The sequence below is a fragment of the Pristis pectinata genome, chromosome 5, assembly GCF_009764475.1.
Source record: "Pristis pectinata isolate sPriPec2 chromosome 5, sPriPec2.1.pri, whole genome shotgun sequence".
Lineage (NCBI taxonomy): Eukaryota > Metazoa > Chordata > Chondrichthyes > Rhinopristiformes > Pristidae > Pristis > Pristis pectinata.
The window spans coordinates 29,088,507-29,109,780 of NC_067409.1; the positions used below are offsets into that span (position 1 = coordinate 29,088,507).

General features: G+C 39.2%; 2 protein-coding genes across 3 annotated transcripts in view; one reads left to right on the forward strand and one right to left on the reverse strand.

Annotated features, from left to right (window-relative positions):
* Positions 1 to 10,283, forward strand: part of mastl (microtubule associated serine/threonine kinase-like) — a 37,443-nt gene extending 27,160 nt beyond the window's left edge. Inside the window, exons 10-12 of the mRNA XM_052015657.1 lie at positions 4,876 to 4,989; positions 6,483 to 6,584; positions 9,135 to 10,283. Coding sequence (XP_051871617.1) covers positions 4,876 to 4,989; positions 6,483 to 6,584; positions 9,135 to 9,292 — 374 coding nt within the window. The 3' untranslated portion in view covers positions 9,293 to 10,283. The remainder of the gene's footprint in view (positions 1 to 4,875; positions 4,990 to 6,482; positions 6,585 to 9,134) is intronic.
* A 2,829-nt stretch (positions 10,284 to 13,112) lies between these two features.
* The window catches only part of acbd5a (acyl-CoA binding domain containing 5a), a 40,392-nt gene continuing 32,230 nt past the window's right edge, over positions 13,113 to 21,274 (reverse strand). For both annotated transcript variants that reach the window (XM_052016098.1, XM_052016099.1), the window contains 7 exons: positions 20,614 to 20,844; positions 18,649 to 18,755; positions 17,344 to 17,623; positions 15,652 to 15,851; positions 15,078 to 15,128; positions 14,659 to 14,765; positions 13,113 to 14,568 (listed from right to left, as the gene is read on the reverse strand). In XM_052016098.1, the coding sequence (XP_051872058.1) occupies positions 14,556 to 14,568; positions 14,659 to 14,765; positions 15,078 to 15,128; positions 15,652 to 15,851; positions 17,344 to 17,623; positions 18,649 to 18,755; positions 20,614 to 20,844 (989 nt within the window). In that variant the 3' untranslated portion in view covers positions 13,113 to 14,555. The remainder of the gene's footprint in view (positions 14,569 to 14,658; positions 14,766 to 15,077; positions 15,129 to 15,651; positions 15,852 to 17,343; positions 17,624 to 18,648; positions 18,756 to 20,613; positions 20,845 to 21,274) is intronic.

The following is a 21,274-nucleotide window of genomic DNA, read 5'->3' on the forward strand; positions in this document are numbered from 1 at the left end:
CTCAAGACGAGAGGTCATGGCTTTAAGGTTATGGGTGGGAGGTTCAGGGGAGATGTCAGAGGGAGGTTTTTCATCCAAAGAGTGGTTGGTGCATGGAATGTACTGCCTGGGGTGGTGGTGGAGGCAGATACATTGAACAGGTTCAAGAGCTTGTTGGATAGGCATATGGAGGAACGTGAGATAGAGGGATATGCGGGAGGAAGGGGTTAGGTAGTGAGAGGGTGGTCTAATGGACGGCACGACACGGTGGGCCGAAGGGCCTGTTTTGTGCTGTATGGTTCTATAATACAGGCCCTTCAGCCCACCATGTTGTGCCGACCTTTAAACCATGCCTAAGACTATCTAACCCCTTCCTCCCACATATCCCCCTATTTTAAATTCCTCCATATGCTTATCTAACAATCTCTTGAACTTGACCAACGTATCTGCATCCACCACTACCCCAGGCAGCACATTCCATGCACCAACCACTCTCTGGGTGAAAAACCTCCCTCTGATATTTCCCTTGAACTTCCCACCCATTACAAGAGGGCATGGCTTTAAAGTATTGAGCATTGGTGCCCTGGGAAAGAGGCGCTGACTGTCTACTTTATTTATTCCTCTTAATATTTTGTACACCTCTATCATGTCTCCCCTCATCGTCCTTCTCTCCAAAGAGTAAAGCCCTAGTTCCTCACAATCCATACTCTCTAATTCAGGCAGCATCCTGGCAAATCTCCTCTGCACCCTTTCCAATGCTTCCACATCCTTCCTATGATGAAACGACCAGAACTGGACACAGAACTTCAAGAGTGGTCTAACCAGAGTTTTGTAGAGCTGCATCATTACCTCGCGGCTCTTAAACTCGATCCCACGACTTATGAATGCTAACATCCCATAAGCTTTCTTAACTACTCTAATCAACCTGTGAGGCAACTTTCAGGGATCTGTGGATATGAACACCCAGATGCCTCTGCTCCTCCACACTACCCAGAATCCTGCCATTAACCTTGTACTCTGCCTTGGAATTTGTCCTTCCAAAGTGTACCACCTCACACTTCTCCGGATTGAACTCCATCTGCCACTTGTCAGCCCAGCTCTGCATCCTATCAATATCCCTCTGCAAGCTTTGACAGCCCTCCACACTATCCACAATACCATTGACCTTTGTGTCATCTGCAAACTTGCTAACCCACCCTCCTACCCCCTCATCCAAGTCATTAGTAAATGTCATGAAAAGTAGAGGTCCCAGAACCAATCCTTGTGGGGCATCACTAGTCACAGCCCTCCAATCTGAATGCACTCCCTCCACCACAACCCTCTGCTTTCCACAGGCAAGCCAATTCTGAATCCACACGGCCAAGCTTCCCTGGATCCCATGCCCTCTGACCTTCTGAAGAAGCCTACCATGTGGAACCTTGTCAAACGCCTTACTAAAATCCATGTAGACCACATCTACTGCACTACCCTCCTCAATCTTCCTGGTCACCTCAAAGAACCCTATCAGACTTGTGAGACATGATCTTCCCTTCACAAATCCATGCTGGCTGTCCCTAATCAGTCCATGATTCTCTAAATGCTCATAGATCCTATCTCTAAGAATCCTTTTCAACAGCTTACCCACCACAGGCGTAAGGCTCACTGGTCTGTAATTCCTTGGACTATCCCTACTACCTTTTTTGAATAAGGGGACAACATTTGCCACCCTCCATTCCCATGGACAACAAGGACCCAAAGATCCTAGCCAACGGTTCAGCAATCTCCTCCCTCACCTCGCGGAGCAGCCTGGGGAATATTCCGTCAGGCCCCGGGGACTTACCTGTCCTAATATTTTTTAACAGCTCCAACACATCCTCTCTCTTGATATCTATACATGCTCCAGAACATTAACCTTACCAACACTGTCCTCAGTGTCATCAAGGCCCCTCTCCTTGGTGAATACTGAAGGGAAGTATCCATTGAGAACCTCACTCACTTCCACAGCTTCCAGGCACATCTTCCCACTTTTGTCTCTAATTGGTCCTACCTTTACTCTCATCATCCTTCTACTCTTCACGTATGTGAAAAAAGCCTTGGGATTCTCGTTAACTCTACCCGCCAAAGCCTTTTCATGTCCCCTTCTTGCTCTCCTCAGCCCCTTCTTAAGTTCCCTCCTTGCTACCCTATATTCCTCACAAGCCCCATCTGATCCTTGCTGCTTACACCTTATGTATGCTGCTGTCTTCTTCCTAACTATTTGTTCCATCTCTCGTCACCCATGGTTCCTTCACCCTGCCATTCTTTCTCTGCCTCACCGGGACAAATTAATCCCTAATATCCCGCAAGAGATCCCTGAACAACCACCACATCTCCATAGTACATTTCCCTTCAAAAATGTCATCCCAATTTACACCCTCAAGTTCTAGCCTTGTAGCCTCATAATTTGCCCTTCTCCAATTAAATATCTTCCTGTCCTCTTTGCTCCTATCCTTGTCCATGACAATGCTAAAGGTTAGGGAGCAGTGGTCACTGTCCCCCAAATGCTCACCCACTGAGCGATCTGTCACCTGACCCGGTTCATTACCTCACACTAGATCTAATATGGCATTCCCTCTAGTTGGCCTGTCAACATACTGTGACAGGAATCCGTCCCGGACACACTTAACAAACTCTACCCCATCTAAACCTTTTGGCACCTGCTTAGTGCCATCAATATTTGGAAAGTTGAAGTCTCCCATGATAACAACCCTGTTATTCTTGCACCTTTCCAAAATCTGCGTCCCAATCTGCTCAGTATCCCTGCTGTTACCAGGGAGCCTATAGAATATTCCCAGTAGAGTAACTGCTCCTTTCTTGTTCCTAACTTCCACCCATACTGACTCTAGAGAGGATCTTTCTACATTATCCACCCTTTCTTCAGCTGTAATAGTATCCCTGACCAGTAACGCCACCCCTCCTCCTCTTCTGCCCCCCCCCACCCTATCCCTTTTAAAACACTGAAATCCAGGAATATTCAATATCCTTTCCTGCCCTGGTGACAGCCAAGTCTCTGCAAGAGCCACAATAGCATAGTCCCATGTACTTATCCATGCTCTCAGTTCATCACCCTTATTCCTGATACTTCTTGCATTTAAGGCCCATCCACCTTTCTACTTTTATACCCTGTACTCTGCTTCTCCTTCCTCAAAGCCTATCTACATGTTAGATCTGACTTCTCCACATCCACTTCTTCCTCTGACCTGCCCCTCTGGTTCCCATTCCCCATGCAAACTAGTTTAAACCCTCCCGAACCACCCTAGCAAACCTGCCTGCAAGGATATTCGCCCCCCTCGGGTTCAGGTGTAACCCGTCCTCTCTGTACAGGTCCCACTTTCCCTAGAAAAGATCCCAATGATCCAAAAATCTAAAACCTTCCCTCCTGCACCAACTCCTCAGCCACGCATTCATCTGCTATCTCCTCCTATTCCTACCTTCACTATCACGTGGCACTGGCAGCAATCCTGAGATTGCTACCCTTGAGGTCCTGTTCTTCAGCCTTCTGCCTAGCTCCCTAAACTCACTTTTCAGGACCTCATCCTACCTATGTCATTGGTACCAACATGTACCACAACTTCTGGCTGTTCTCCCTCCCGCTCTAGAATCCTGTGGACCCGATCAGAGACATCCTGGACCCTGGCACCTGGGAGGCAACATACCATCTGAGATTCATGCTTACTGCCACAGAACCTCCTGTTTCCCTATCGAGTTCCCTATCACTACTGCCCTCCTCTTCTCCTCCTTTCCCTTCTGAGCAGCAGGACTGGTCCCAGTGCCAGAGACCTGGCTACTGCTGCTTGATCCCTGCAGGTCATCCCCCTCAACAGCTTCCAAAGTGGAAAACCTGTTATTTAGGGGAACAGCCTCTGGGGTCCTCTGCACTATCTGCCTGTTCTTTTTCTTTTTCTCTCCCCTGACAGTCACCCTTCTATCTACTTCCTGTACCCTAGAAGTACCTGCTCTAAGGGGGGTGACTGTCTCCCGATGCACAGTAGCTACATAACTCTCTCCCTCCCTGATGCTTCGCAGTGTTTGAAGCTGTGACTCAAGCTCATCAACTCTGAGCTGAAGTTCCATCAGCCTCCAGCACTTACTGCAGAAGTGGTCACCGTGCACCCCAGCAGGGTCCACTAGTTCCCACATCAAGCAGCTGCTGCACATCACCATGTCCTCCATCTGAACTAATTCTTTCCTTACCTAGTTTTATCCTACTTAAAATTTATAATAACAGGTAACAGGGAAACCTTACCTTTACCTATCAGCTACTCACCTGCCTTGCCCCTTTATGTCTAAGCCCCTTGAGCTAAAGCCCAATTACTCTGCTTCCTCCCTCTCTGCTGTCTGCTCTGAACACTGCCCGCTGGATATGGCGGTTTTCTTTTTAAACTGCCCGCGTGCTAACCACTTATATTACGCGCCTGCACAGTCTTGCCCCACTATTCCCGATTTAAACAAAAAAAACTTAGCTGCTCCGAAGTCCACAGAAACGACCCAAAAATGAAACCTCACGAAAATTATCCATTCTCTTTATAAATACCATTAGAACCGATGTACAACCCCAGCATTTCTGAAACAAAAACGGGAAATGCTGGAACAATCAGCAAGTCAGCTAGCGTCTGTAGAAGAAACTGAGCTAATGTTTCAAGTCCTAGACCTTCATTGAAACAGAGAGAGAGAACAAGTTAGTAACAAGTAAACAACAAATGTTTTCTCTCCTTCCCAGCTCTGAAGGGTGTTTGACCCAAAACATTAACTCTGTCTTTTCCTGCTTTTGTTTCAGACTTCCAGTATCTACAATTTTTTGACTTCCATCATTTGTGTTTATCTCTCTATCACACCTTTTGGAGAGTTGGACTTAATTTTTTTGCTATTATGTCCTAGGTCCTGCAGTGGATTGGTGGGCCCTTGGCGTCTGCTTGTTTGAGTTTCTGACAGGCATTCCACCCTTCAATGATGAAACACCTCAACAAGTCTTTCAGAACATCTTGAACAGAGGTAAAACCTTTCTGGTGCATCTTGCTTTGGGAGTGGCAAACCACATGTAAAATTGATACCTGCAGTTGTAACATTTGTTCAAGTGACCCAAAGTAGTGAGCTTCTTGAGGGCCACCACTCATAAGTACAGTAGCTTGAAAATTCTGAGTCACTTCCCTACTACAGTGCCTGGGGAAGTCCAGCAAGAGTGTACAGCTTGCATCTAATTTGCTGAGACCCAAAGCCCAATCTTCAGACTAAGCACTGAGGCACAGTGATCATTCCCAACATTCTAAGTTCCTTGCTTTTAAATTTCCTTAGGTATTTAACATTTACCTCCATCACCAATACAGGTAGAAAGATCCCCATTTAGCATTTAGTTTGAAGGATGGCACTTCTTTGGTACTGGAGTTTAGGCTTCAATTATGGGCTAAAATCTGGAGTTGGTTTTGAACCATTCCTTAAAAGCACAATATTCAAAAGCTGGAATTTTGAAATGTGAGCATAACTTCTTGAAAATATTCACAAAAGTAGAGAAAAACAGGGTTAATGTTTCAGATTAGTGAATTTTCCTCAGAAGTACTGATGGTAGAGAACAGCTATTTATGGCAAGAGGACAAACACTACTGTTGTGGCTCTGCTATTTCACACTCTTAGAACATTTACAAGAGTACATTTTGTTCATTCATAAGGTGATCCAAAACTCTGCTATTACTATTCTACCTCACACTGTTCCATTCACCCATCTTGTTGACCTACATAGGTCACCATAGATCAGTGTGGTCATCTATGTGTGGAGCCACAAGAAATGGGCAAGGTCTTAAATGAATACTTCTAGTATGTATTTACCATGGAGCTGGTCATGGAAACTAGGGAATTTGGCAAAGAGAACAACGATATCCTGAAACATAGCAACATTACAAAAGAGATGTTGGCCGTGTTGTGGCACATAAAAGTGGATTACTGTTTCTCACATATTAACAATTTGAATGAGAAATAGATGGCATAATTAGTAAGTTTGTGAATGACGCCAAAATTGGTGGTGTGGTGGACAGTGAAGAAGGTTGTCTAAGGCCTACAACAGGATCTAGATAAAGTGGGGAAAGGGAGCCAAGGAATGGCAGATGGAATTTAACTCAGTCAAATGCAAAGTCGTGTATTCGGGGCAGGACATGTACAGTGAATGACAGAGGCCTGGGAGTGTTGTCAAACAGAGAAACTAAGGGGTGCTAGTACATTGTTCCCTAAAAGTGGCAACACTAGACAAGTGGTGAGGAAGGCTAATGGCATGCTTGCCTTCATCAGATGGGGCATAGAGTACAAGGGTTGGGATGTCATGTTACAACTGTACAAGATGTTGATGAGACCACACCAGGAATATTGTGGGCAGTTAGGTATGATGGATTGTCACAGCTTTTTCAAATTTTGTTTGTGAAGTGCTTCTACAAATTTTATTATATTAAAGAGCACTACATGAAGGAAACATCATTAATCACAGTCTCTTATTTCTGCAGATATACCTTGGCCAGAAGGTGAAGAACAATTGTCTACGAATTCCCAAAATGCAATTGAGATTCTACTGACCATTGAGTGTTTCAAAAGAGCTGGATTAAAAGGTTTGAATTTACAGTAACTGGGACAGTTGAAGAGATTTCTTTGGTCATAATGTCACCATTTTATATTTTAAGAAATCATATCTGAAATGAGGTGCTGGATATTTTGAAAACTTAAACAAGTTTTTGAATCAGAGTTACAGTGGACCTATCTGCTTGAGCATCAGAATAGAAGAAATAAGAGCAGGTATAGCAGTGCCTCCTTGATAATGTTCTACCATTTGGTCAGATTGTGGTTGATCCTTGACCTCAACTCCATCTTTTCTCCAAATCCCTCTACACTTGCTTTCCAGAGCCCAGAAATCTGTTTATCTCGGCCTTGAATGTCATAGATGACCAATTTACTTGCTGTCCATTTGAGGTTGAGAATTCCAAAGATTCATAGCCCTCTCTGTAATTTCTCAGTCCCAAATTGCCTGTGTGTTAAACTGTGATTAGGTCCCTATGCTAGACTCTTTTATTTTGGTATCTGATTTGATATAGATTTCACCCACTCTAATTCACACTTCTCTTGTTCCAATATGAATCCTCTTATCTGGTTAATGAGGAAATCTCGTTACTCTGGTTCCCTCATTGTTTCCCTCATGGTAATGTCAGTTTACACTTGCAGGGTAATTATGGGCAAGGAGGGCAAGTTTGATGTGGGACAGATGCTGTTAGATTCCCTGTCGCAGCAATATGGGGCCCCTTAACATTTAAATTGGAAAATTAGTTGTACAAATTGAAATAGATAACTTGAAAGCTTTAGAGCATTTATTGGATGTCTGAGGTGCTGAATATTTTGAATAGCTATGCATTTTGCAGTGAAAAGATGCAGTGAAGGGAACTGTGCTTAGCATTATTTGTACTCTAAATGATGCAGCAACTTCAGCCCAGAGACAGGTGTGCATTTATTTGCTGATGGTATAACATCTATGAAAAATTTTTTAAATGTATTTTAGTGGTACAGTGCAAAGTCTAAAAATACTTTTTCATTAATCTGGTAATTTTTTTTCCTGAATGTGAAAGCCAAGTCTTACAGGAAACTCCAAAACCATCAGTAAGACATGATTGTATATGAAGTCCTTTTCAGAAATTGAGAAAACCTTGTTCTTTTAAAACTTGCATTCACCAAATGAGGAAAAACAGGAATAATGCTTTTACGATTTGATCCATACAACATAAGGTTTGTAGACACAGTGAGAAGATGACTGGTTACAAGAACATAAAAAATAGAAGGCTTAGGCCACACAGTGGTTGATCTACCTTGACAACACTTTGCTGTTTTAAACCTATGGCCTTTGATTCAACTAATAGCCAAACATTTGTTGACCTGAAAGAATCTTGGGTAGTGAATTCCAAAGAAATCCACTTAGGAAATAGTAATAGGTTTCACTCTTATCTATTGTCCTTACAACCTCAAAAATAAACCCTAACAGATTTGTAAATGTGATTTCCTATTCATAAGACCATGGTGACTCTGCCCAACCTATTACTATTTTCTAAGTGCCTTGTCACCGTTCCTGGTGAATAACTCTCACAACATATGTTCCTGACAGGGAAGGATGTGAAAATACCTCTCCAAGCATTTTTCTCCTAAAGCCTTATTTTCTTATTTATTAAATTTTTGGTGTGTGGGCATCCCTGGAAAATTTATCATCTGCTTAATTGGTGGTGAGCCACATCGAACTGCTGCAGTCCTGTTGCTAACATTGGCTGGAAATCCTTATCTAACAATGAAGAAATGGCACTGTATTTTCAAGTCTGGATACTTGTGATGGAGGTTCACCAGATTGATTCCTGGGATGAAGTGGGGGATAAAGCTATGAGGAAAGATTAAGCACCTATTGCACTTGTCATCTTAGTGGAATAGGTCATGGGTGGTTCTTCTTAGACAGACTCTCAGGATCAAGGATGACTTATTTCCACTGTAGTTTTTGGGTTTTGAGGTGGCTAATTTGGGAACTGCCATAGATAAGTTATGCAGTTTGTGAGGTTGTGTCGTTCTGCTGCAAGGCCTGGAGCTACTCAATACCATCCTGAATGTTACTCCTCCACTTTAAGCAATCAAGGACCAGAGATTCTAAACGGTCAGTGGAAATGTTACATTTCTTCAAAGAGGCTTTGAGCACATCCTTGAATCTTGTCTGTTTAGTAATCTCTTCCCATGACAACTCCAAATAGAGTATCTGTTTCAGCAGTCTGGTATTAGGCATGTGAACTACTTGGGTTACCCAACGTAGCCAACTGAGTGTAGCTAGGGCATCAGTGCTAAGGATGTTGGCCTGGAGAGGAAACTGACATTGGTTTGTGTGCCCTTCCAGTAATCTGGATGAGTAACTGTAATGCATCTTGTATAAGATGTACATTATAGCTATGCTGCACTACTGCTGGAAGGAATAAATGATTAGGGTGAATGGGTTGTCAATCAAGAGTGCTGCTTTTGCTTGGATGTTTTTGCAACTACATTACTGTTGGTATTCTACTCTCCTGCCTCCCACCCAATCGTATAATGCAGTTCCATCCCAAAGAAATAGGAGAAAGTGACAACTTCTCTTTTTAATTTTCTTGCAGAACTTAAGAAGCATCCTCTTTTCCACAATATGGACTGGGACAATTTGCAGAATTGTGCAATGCCCTTTGTACCACAGCCTGATGATGAAACAGATACTACATATTTTGAAGCCAGGAATAATGCTCAACATCTTACAGTTTCAGGGTTCAGTTTGTAGCAATTCAATTGGCTGAATTTGGATAACATGGGGGGGAGAGAGAAAAATGCATTTGTTTGAATGTACAAATAATACTAAACTCTTATTACTAATTATATTGTTTCAATAATAGTAAAATTTATCACTTTGTTCCATTTAAGTTTTCAAAACTCATTTATTTGAAAATGATCTAGATTTTTTTTGACAGTCATTCTGTTTAAAACAAAAAGGTTGTTTACGACAGGTTTATACTGTTGTCGATTCACTATTTGGTTTATTCCTTAACATTTATTTAAAGTAATTTCCATGGAGTTGGACAATTTTGATGATCATTGCAAACCAGGATGAACTGAAAGTCCTCCAAGTTGTCCCTAAAATCTCTTCCCAATGTATATCCTCCTTCCATCCCTCTTCCCCACCCCCATCTTGCTAAATGCACTTTATTCCTACGAGTCTGACAACTAAACACTGCTAATTTTAAATACTGACAATGTAGTTGGTCTTAATTTTGTTTGTATGGGTATATCCTACAATTTTGTATGTTTTTACTCACTTGTGCCTCTGTTGAAATTGAAATCTTTATCAGAGCCAATTATTTATAGGTCATGGTCACCTATCGGTAATCTCTCTGAATAGATGAGAAAGGATGGCGTTAACTGCTCCATTACTTGGCCTGAGGCCTCTTAAATCAGAATTAAAGCTGCTAATTTCTTCATTCTAATTAATGTCTGTTTGTCTTTTTGGCTGCTTTAAAGAAAGCATTCCCTGAAGTTTCTGGATGATGCTTATTGGCCAATAGTGATCACGAAGTGCATCCTTGAGTGCTTTTTCTTGTCCTATTTACTCAATTAAGAATTTACAGATAAGCAACTGCTTTTTCCCCAATTACTGAAATACCTACATGCTTTTTGACAGTACATTACTACATTCTACTTCAATGCACTTTGTTTCATGTTAGATTATGTAACCTATGTGGTGATTTAAATAAACAAAAATTTACGGGTGTTACTGGGATTTCTGTAATCTTTAGAGGAGCAAGTTTGAAATGCTGATGCTTGGCCATTCATAGTTTTGTCACTGGAGTATCTTATTGTTGTATGCTATGGAATGAACGGAATACATTTTGTCTGGATTTTAAAACAATAGCTTTCACATGAAATGACAGTTGTTGGAAGAAGAAAATTAATGTTCTTTAATATCCTTCGAGGACATTTGTGAACATGTTAATGATCCTTAACAACAGTAAGTTTATTACCAGATTTTTGCTGGTGCTTTAAATCAGGCATTCAACATTAGATTTAATAAATGCCACATTTGTTATATACCAAGGGAAATTACATTGAACAACACTAATCTACCCAACCTATTACTTTTTTTTCCAGGTCTCTTCCCACATTTTCTGTTTTTATTTTAGATTCCCAGAAACTGGAGTTAGTTTAATATGTTTTTTTTTAAAAAACCTCAAATGAAAATAATCTCCCAAAATAGGAACAAGGCGTAAAGATGCAAGTCTTGACCATCATCACACCAGACTGGATGCATCTCATCTCCAAAGGCTCAAAGACTCCCAAGTTAAATGCTTTTCAACAAGTGCTTCAGTTCACAGTTGTGATGTCTGTATTTTTGGCTCTTCCACGCCCACATCTTGTTGATGTGGGAAGCTATTTCAATTATCTATATCCCTCAATGTCTGTTCTTATGCAGCTCAATTTCTTTTTGCATTTATCCCTGGCAAATACCCAGCAATTTCAAGTTCTCCACTGTGTTCAACTTTGGCCATAGGATTTGTCAGCAAGATTGAAGCTGGGAATCTAAAGAAAGAACCTATAAGGGCACTAATAAGTATTATTTCAGATCAGAAGCAGTCAATTGCTTGGATTAACCTGGTAGAGTAATTAGGATGATGTATTTGTTCTGCTTGTTATGGACACTGTCTATAAATATTTTTACAAATTTCCCTAGATTCAGGGGAAGTAGATTGGTAAAATCCCATTTAATTCCTTTATTCAAAAAGGGAGACTGTCAGGAAACTACAGGTCAGTTAGCTTAACATCTGCCACTGGGAATAAGTTGGAAATTAATGCTATTAAAAATTCAAGATATTCAGGCTAAGCCAAGCTGCTTTCTTTGAAAGGGAAAACATTTGACCTATTTATTGGTGTTCTTTGTGCTCTGGATAAAGGGGAACAAGTAGATATCAAACCTCTTCTGGAAATAGTATTATGTGCCACCTCAAAGATTATTACAGAAAATAAAAGCTCTTGGGGAAGAAGGTAACATTAATGTGGACAGAAAATTGGCTGGCTAAAAGATGGGTAAAAATGGGTTATCTTCTAGTTGGCAACATGAAATGAATAGTGTGCCATGAGGATCAGTGACTGAACTTCCAACTTTTTATGATTTATGCAAGTGACATGGATGAAAGCACCAGAGATATGGTTGCTAAATTTGCTGCTGATACAAAGATAAGCGGGAACATAAACTGTGAAGATTACAGAGAAATTTTAAAAAATTATCAAAATGATGAGATTACAGCTGAGAAGCAGAGGAATCTGGATGACCTACTGCACAGTTAACAAAAGACAAGTATGCAAGTGTAAGTCAGAAAGCTAAATTTATTGTTAAGGGAATTGAATGCAAAAGTAGGGAAGTTGTACTTCAGTTACGTATATAGGCATTGGCAAGACTGTATCTGGAAGCTTGTGTGTTTAATAAAAAAATAAATTAGTCTCCTTAATCAAGGATGGATGTTAATACAATGCAAGCAGATCAGGGAAGGTTTAATTGACTAACATCTGGAATGAGCTTATTGTCTAGAGGAAAGGTTGGACAAGCAAGGCTAGTTTAGAAGAATTAGAGGCGATTTGATTGAAACAAGATCCTAAAGGATCTTGATGGGATGGATGTAGACAGTATGCTTCCTGATGTGGGGGTATTTTAGAACAAATTTCACTTCACCTGCCTTAAATGGATTACCCTTGATTTTTAATGTTGGAGTTTGACAAATCCATGAAACTCTTCCTCAGAACAATAGTGGTAGCAGGAGTCTTTGAATATTGTTAAAGCAGAGGTAGAGAGATTTTTGATAAACAAGAGGGTGAAAGGTTACTAGGAGTAGACTGAAAACCAGAACTGAGATTACAAGAAGATCAGCCTTTGATCTTGCTGGATGGAGAGCAGGCACAAGGGGCTTAGTGGCCGATGTTGTTCCTAATTCGTATGTTCATCCATTGCTCTCCTCCAGTGGCACTTCCCTTGTTGTTTCTATATTTCCAAAACCTGTTGTAGCCAGGTAATGTCCTCTAAAGACTCATCCACACATTCCTGCACAAGTAACTTTTGCTAAGGTGTCTATTCTTTGATCTCATTTTCTTATCCATAATCATTCACTCAGAATAATTTGAAGTCATTACCCCAATTTTACTGCTTTCACACTTCTATTAATACCCTCAAAGCTGCATGCATTTATTGCTTTGGTAAGACTGAAGCCAGCTTTTTCAAGCCCATCACCATAGTCTTCAAATCCACCCTTCTCCCAAGATAAGCATCTCACATTTGAGCCAAACATAATCTCTCCATTGAGAAAACAACCTACTTGCAGCCCTGCAATGGCATCATTTTTGTCCCTGCATCCTTGGTTGTTGTCAAAAACCACCTCTGGATTACCACCAATCTACCAGTCTAGGATACATATGGTTGTATTCCTAAATTTAAGTTTTAGTATAATCCACTAAAATCCAGTTGTCTTTACAATTGCCTAACTACTCTGTTCCTGCTCCCTGCAACTAAATCTTGTTATTGTGTTGAAATTCTTTTAAATCACTCCCTACCTCTAATTTTTTTTGCATGGTGATTAAAGTTATTTCATCACACTAATTATGTTAGAAAAGCTGAATGTTTCCATAACTGGTACAACAGGCTAAGAAGTTATCTTAAAGAGCAAAACCCTATATGGAAGTGTCAAAAAAAAATACAGCATTTCCAGCAAATTTGTGGCTCATGATAAAAATATTCTTTATTGTGCTTCAAGCTATAACTATGACTTTTTCATGCTTGTTGGTTATCTTAAACAGGGTCCCAAGATTTTGGCAGAACTCTAATAATCATAAAAATGCTTTCAATATTAAGTGTGCTTTAATAAATTGGTTATCGCAAGTCATTTTAAAATAAGTACTAAATTTCTGTTAGATAACTTTTCTACAATTTGCAATTTTAACATAATGCAATTGAAAAATATTGCACTTGGTTTCATAGTCTATAATTTGTACAACTATTAACAGCAATGATATGAATAGACTTCACAGTTGACAAAATAAAGGTATGTGCATTAGAGAGGACATGTAAACACTATCTTCTCAGTATGTCTCCAATCACATAATTAAATTTTGCTGTCATAAAACATTTTCTATGTTTACCACTTATGGCTTTTTGTTAAAATCAAAACATTTGCCAAAAGACAGATCCAACATATCACTGAAACAAACTGATCAATGGATCAAACTACTCTGCCCAATCACAAAAATTCTAGATCAACATTACTGCTTGTCTGGCAGCTGTTTTTGACCTGAGATTAACTGATCAATACAAAGGAAAAAAAGTACTTGCATTTACACATTGTCTGATCACATCTCAGGATGTCTAAAGTTGCTTTATAAGCAATGGATTATTATGAATACAGTGGCTGTTATGCTGACAAACATGCTGACCAATGTGTGCATATCATACATCTCACTAATGCCAATTGAAGGGACCAGAAAAATTTTTGGAAGCAGTGGTTGAGGGAATATCGACCTAGCCACTGAGATCACGCGCAGTTCTTCAATGACTTTGCATTATCTCCTTAATCACATTGATCATGAAATTGGTTGAGGTACTGTAAAATGCAACATTTTTTTCTTACCAACCGACTTTCAGCTACAAATATTGGAAAAGGGAAGAAAATCAATTTATAATTTTCCACCTAAAATCCATTTTAATTATACCTCAAGCAGTTAGACAGTCAGATAGTGTTTAGCATGCCAGCAAAGTGTTACCTAACGTGAATTAAAAATCAAAATACAACAATTAATAAATTCATCCACAATGAATGTAATTATTTGGTTCAAGTAACAGTAGTACCAAAGATTTTGGTTATGTATAGTATGCATTCGTGGTAGTATTAAAACAAAATGAAGACTAAATACTGCTGAATGCATAAATGAAACCATCTTGACAGACCACTTATTTTGTCCAATTCCACAAGTCTGTAGTGTTAAAGAGCATCTTTGCAATCCCAGGTGAATGCCTATTTCAGTTTTCTGTAATGGAGAACAGAAATGAGAAAAGTTCATTCCACTTGCAGTCATTTCTATAGCAGGCATGGACCAAATGAACTTAATTTAAATTACCTCTTCCTCTGAAAATAAAAGTGTACCAAGAGCTGCACTATAAAAGGCCAAAGAACTGCAAATGCTATAGTACGGCCAGACACATCAAAGGGCCACCATGATGAACCCTAGGTATATGAAAAACAAATAACATTTTATTTTAAAAGCATGGAACAGTTTCAATACTTCATTCCCAAAACAAATGCAATTTAAAATGACACCCAAACATTGAAGAATCAATTTAACCAAGTTTAGTGCCTGGTTACATAACTTAAAGCAAACTTAAATTACAAAATCAAAAATTAACCACAAAGGATCATTAAGATTCTTGCTTATCATGAAAACACCCGTCTTGAGACAAAGGGACTCCAGAGTAAAAACATTACAAATTTAGCACTGCTATTTCAAAATTTCCTCAGTAATTTAATCACAATAATTACCTTAATATCTACACAATGGGCAGAATCTGGCTGGGCATTTTCTGACTTGGCCTGCAAAAAGTAAAGAGCACAAATTTAATTCTTCTCAATGAAGACAGTGAAAAATAAATAAAGGTACAGATAAACAAGCAGCTGCTAATTTTTTTCTATAGAATTTCCAATTATTCTTGTCACACCATGTTATATTATGCCCAAATCAATTAATGTTCAAAGAAATTCTCTTGATTTTTTTTTCCTTTCATCTTGGGTATTTTCAGTGATATTTTTAATATTTCTCCCCAAGCATCACTCAGCTTCTGCCACCGCTGTAATTGTAATTTACCCTTTTTCTCCCCCCTCTCCATATGGACAAACATTTCCACTGTAAGCTAATTTAGATTGGGAAAACATGCTGATGCAAATTCATGTCCTACTATCTCTCCCTTAGTTCACCAGAATACAGTATGAACCACCCTAGGGCTACACCATGTGATCCTGCAACACATAACTCAAAATCATGAATAGTAGACCCATGACTAGCACAGCATGTAGGGTACTATTACTGTCTCTTTGGTTCACTATGATTAACTCTTACCCGAGTAGCGGCTGCTGCTTCCAAAATATGAAGCCGTTCCAACACACTCTGCATATCATCCTGCAACCTGATGACCGCTACTGCAATCTGTTCATTTACATTCCCTTTCTGTTTTTGCTCTGACCCTCTTCGCTCCTTGTCACCACCATTTCCCAGCTGTGGAAGCTGAAAAACCTCCCCAGATTGTTGAGTCCTGTTACCTGCAAGGTAAAAAGGAATATTATTCAATTCTCACTTTCTATCTTGGCAGTTAAACAGAGCAAGTACCCCATTGTTCAAGTAAGGCCAATGGATACAAATACTTTAATCTTATAAGGAATGTAAATTCAATCGTAAAGTCATTCAAAGCCAAGGATGTTTATGAGTTGACTTGGATTTTGTCAACAAGATAATGGAGTATTATGATAAACCAAATTGTAATGGATTGTTTCTAGCAAGAATCAATAATTGAATTAATTAACAGAATAAATTATGTTTGTAAATAATAAATTAATAAACCGCGAAGTTTAACAGGGTAATCAAGAAATACATTGTTACAGACAGCAGGTAGAATGTGGAATTTTCTGCTAGGAATGGTTGCTGACACACAAAAACTCTCAAACAATTTTTCAAAAAGTCATGAGTGTACTAGCAAGGCTGCCATTTATTGGCCTTCCCCAGATACCCTCCAGAAAGTGATGACCACCTTCTTGACCTTCTACAAACAGTATGGTGAAGGTGCTTTCACAATGCTTCTTAGGGAGGGAGTTTAACCAGTTTAACACAATTTTACCCAGAAATAATGAAGGAATAGTGATAAAAGTCCAGGTCAAGAAGATGTGTAAGATATAGACAGTAATTTTCCAAAACACCTGCTGCCTTTGCCATCTAAGTAGTGGTGGTTACTGTTTTAAGGAGCTGTTGCTGAGATAAGAAAAAAATCTTTGACATGACTTGGGATGCTTTTCCATACTATTAAGTGTTTAAAAAAAAAGTTCCATGATCCATCTTACCAATATTTTAATTAATTTCCCCTTTCCAATTACTTACTAATGATGCTTCTCAGCCATTTCCCATTGCTATAGTTATAACACTGCATTTCCTATGTACATGATATCTTTATTAGTCACATGTACATCAAAACACACAGTGAAATGCATCTTTGCGTAGGGTGTTCTGGGGACAGCCCGCAAGTGTCACCATGCTTCTGGCGCCAACATAGCATGCCCCAACTTCCTAACTCATACGTCTTTGGAATGTGGGAAGAAACCGGAGCACCCGGAGGAAACCCACGCAGTTACGGGGACAACGTACAAACTCCTTACGGTCAGCAGCCGGAATTGAACCTGGATTGCTGGTGCTGGTGCTACCGTGCCTATCCTGATATTTCAAGCTAAGAGTTTCTAAAATGGACGTAATCAAGAATTCAATTGTAAATTATTTCACGAAAATGGGGAGGGGACATTTCATTCTCCTCACTCTTGATCTCCAGATATTGCTCAAGCACGATATGGATCGCAACTATAAATTAATTGAGAGGCGCCTTGCAATGGATCTTCATCTTGACACCACAGGGTGCAAGAGTAGTAAAGCTTTGTAGGGAGTAAAAAAAACACATTACAAAAAAATAAACACAAAGCAGTTCCTCAAGAAAAGAAAATCCTTGTGACATTTTTGGGGAAACATTTTAAGCAAAATATATGAAAAACATACCTCGGCCTCTGCTGGGCATATGAAACTCGGGTCTTTTGCTGATTACTTTGTCTTTCTGAGGATCACTTCCACCTGATTTTGTCTCTTCACCCCCATGGGTAACACCACCTTTTCCCAAATCCTGTGGCCTTATTGTTCCAGCATTCCTATGAGATTTTATGGAACATTCCAACTCTGTTTTGCAACTACTGTGGTTGTTTAACAGCTGACTGTGTTCAAACTCTGAGATCATCTGAGAACTGTTAAAATTGTCACTGACAGTGCAGTCAGCTCCCAAAATCTAAAAAAGTAAAACAATGCATTTACTTAAAGATTACGTTACTTGTACAATATTCATGGTTGAGCCTAGGTGGCATGATACTGCAACTTAAATACAAGATTTTAATTCAAGTAAACAGACTTTTAATTTTTTTTTCTTTCAGATGATGTGGGCCTTGTTAGCTGAGCCAGCATTCATTGGTTACCCCCAATTACATTTGAACAGTTAAGCAAGCCACTCAGTTTCAGGCAGCAATCAAGAGACATCTATAATGCTGTGGATCTGTGGTCACATGTGGGTCAGACCACAGAATGATGGATTTCCTTCCCCAAAGAATATTAGTAAATCAAATGCAGTTTTTGCAAATCATTGATGCACAATATCCAACCCACTGGCCCATATTCACTGACCTTGCATCTCTGCTAATATCCCATCTGACTACTCACCACACTAGCTGTTCCCCTGTAGACCTATCAATAGTCCTCAGGAATCCTTAGGATAGCCTTGAGAGCAAGGGCCCATTGTGCATGAAGACCAGGAGCAGCACAATGGAGGCCATGGCTGAAAACCTAATGTAGGACTCAACTCCCTCCCCATTACCAACACTCCACCTCCCCCCTTCTGAACACTATGTTGAAATACCCAGGGCCCAGAAATGTAGAGGAACCACAACAGGCCTGAGCCTGGGCCCGGGCCCAGAGTCCTGAAGCAGTCCACACCCAGCTCTAAACCCAGATCGAAGTAATTAATGCCACATTATCTGCTTCAAAAGCAAGTTGTTAATTTTTTTATCAATTGAAGGAACTGAAAGTTACAAAGCCAATAAAAGGTCAAATATTTTATGTTTCTAATACTACATTCTTATTTTGATCACTGCAATAGCATCTGGCCAATGTTGAAGTATACTCATCAATTAACACAACTTCATCTCATTTTGAATTGTACCCTATCTGATGGGGAACATTCTACATAAGAAGCAATATAATTGTTATACAATAGCAAGGCTTTAACAATTGTTGCTTGTTATTCTCAATATTGAGATTTACCTCATCAAATCCCAGCTGTTCCATTGAATCACAATAAACCTCACTATCTGAATCACTTGCAAGGTGCTGAGCTCCTGAATGCTCATCGTATTGGTTTTCCACACCATCTGTAATAAAATGACAAATGAAATGAGATTAACAGCAGTAAAGTAGGATGTCATTGAGATTAGGCAAGAAATGCATGTTGATAAAAATTAATCAAACACTGGCAATAAAGTTGCAACTACAGGCCAGTTAATTTTAGCTTGGTGTTGAGGAAACCACTAGAAGCAAGAATCAGGTTCAAAACTAATAGTTATTTAACTGCACAGATTATCAAAGGTAAACCAGAGAGATTTATTAAAAGGCAATCTTGTAACCCTGAGTTCCTTTGGTAGACGTATGGAACTTGCTTTTGAGGAGATAATGTGGTATTCATTACTTTGATCATAGTTAATCTCCTACAATTTCTGTTGGGATGGAGACATTCATATGTATTTACATTGGTTTTTCCAGTAAATATTGAACTTCAAAATGTATGTTTGCACATATTTTATTAAGAATAGAAGCAGTAATGACTCCATTTTTTGCTAAGGTAACAGCAAGGGCTGCATTTGATAATATGTAAGTAGACTTTCAAAAGGGAAACCCCATGTGGTTGTGAAGCCATGAACAAGTGCTGCCCTCATCATTCTTGTTAGTAGTCACTTGTCAGAGTAGCTTAGATGAATAACTGCAGTGCACTTTGTAGATGGTATATACTATGCACCAATAGGAGAGAGAGAATATTTAGAGTGGTGAAGGAGCTCCAAATTAAGTGGACTGCACTGTCCTTGATGCTGGCAAACTTCTATTGTGCCAAAGACCAAGCATAAGAAGGGTGGTATTAGCAAGGAATAGTTTCTTTTCAGTCTGGAGAAGCAGACCAATGGAGTGGCAATCAACACAGCAGATAATATTCATGCCAAGTGATACATTTTAGTATGAAAATAATTAATAGCATACATTCTCTTTTTCCATGCACATTTTTCCAAAAGAATATGGAGATCTTTCAAGGTGACAGAAGAGAGGAGAAAATGATCAAAATAAATATGTCCAGAATCCCGGGCTTTACAAATATAGATATATGATGTCCAAAAAAGCAAGGAAGTTACATGCAACCTCAATAAAACATGTTCAGGTGTAATGAGAGTTTCTATCCAACTCTTATCACTACACTTTGGAGAGAACACAGAAAAGAATTAGTACAGTCATTGCTGAGATAAAGGCACATTGAAGCAGATTGGATTGTAACTGTTGAAAAAAAAGAAAAAATATTCCAGCGCTCTGGGTAGATGCGTTAGTGGGAAATTAAATTTCACTGCTATCAGAGGAGCTCATTAAATAGACTCCACATAAATATAGAATTAATCATGTACCATCCCTCACTCCATATTCACCCCTCATTACAGAAAAATAGGGGGTGGGAACTGAAATGACCATTTTTACTTTACAAAAATATTTTAATGTTTTGTACAAAATTATAGGATATTAAACATATTAACATTAGACCTGTATTCTGGATGCAGGTATGTGTCAGAAACAAGTGAACAGCTGCTTTTAGGTTAGCATAATTTAGCTATTCGCCATTATTTAAAATAAAATGGGACTATTTAGAGGTAAATAAAAATGTGATGGATTTCTCCTGGAATTATGAGAATTTTAATGCTTTCATGATTGAGGAAGTACATTAAATTTCTTTCTCTAATACAGATTCAAATCTTAAAATTTATTCTTTGTAAAAAGCCAACAAAATGTCCATATTAATAACATCAAAAACATATTTCTCTCTTCCACTATCAGTTCAATGTTGAATATTCAAAGTGTTAGAACAAACTGCTTTCTTAATGTAATAAATAAACCTTCATAATAATGGTTAATAGTTATTTTAAACCTGCTTGGTTATTGTTTCATAATGCACCAAAGAACACAGTTGCTTTGAGTCACCTATTTCACCATTCATTGCAGGCTGTTGTACATTATGGACCATTATATCCTTTTCTTTTTCTCCATCCCCTGGTTTTAGAGCAAACTGGGGATCCAAAAGCCCATTGTGGACACAAGTGTTTGGTAGCTCTGTGTTTTGGAAGATTACAGATTCTGGTTTCACGTCTTCTAATTTCACATCTGCTGGTTCCTGTGTTATGGTTCTCAGTTTCTCTACTTCATTTGCCTCTACTAGGAAACAACAGAAACAAAAATAATACTTTAATCATTGTTTTAAATTAACATTTTTTCAAAAAAGATCTACAGATCTATCAACAGCTAAAAATGGGCAAGAGATTCACACTACATGCCACTCCACTCCCATTTCTACTTCAACCCACTTCCATAGGGTGGTAGTGAAGAGGAGAAAGGCAGAACAACAGCAACACCTCACTTGATACCCCACAAAAGTCAAAAGCATATGTGGTGCACATGACAATAGCTTCAAAAATGGCAAACAGAAGGATAAGAAATGGTTAATAATTTATATTTTTGATAGAAACACTACAGTAGAAATTGAAAGAACAAGCAGAGACAGAAATTATTTTATATTTAAAATCGGGTCAGTGAAGAGATCAGACGGATATTTACAGTTAACATACTTGTATCTACTCATTTCATC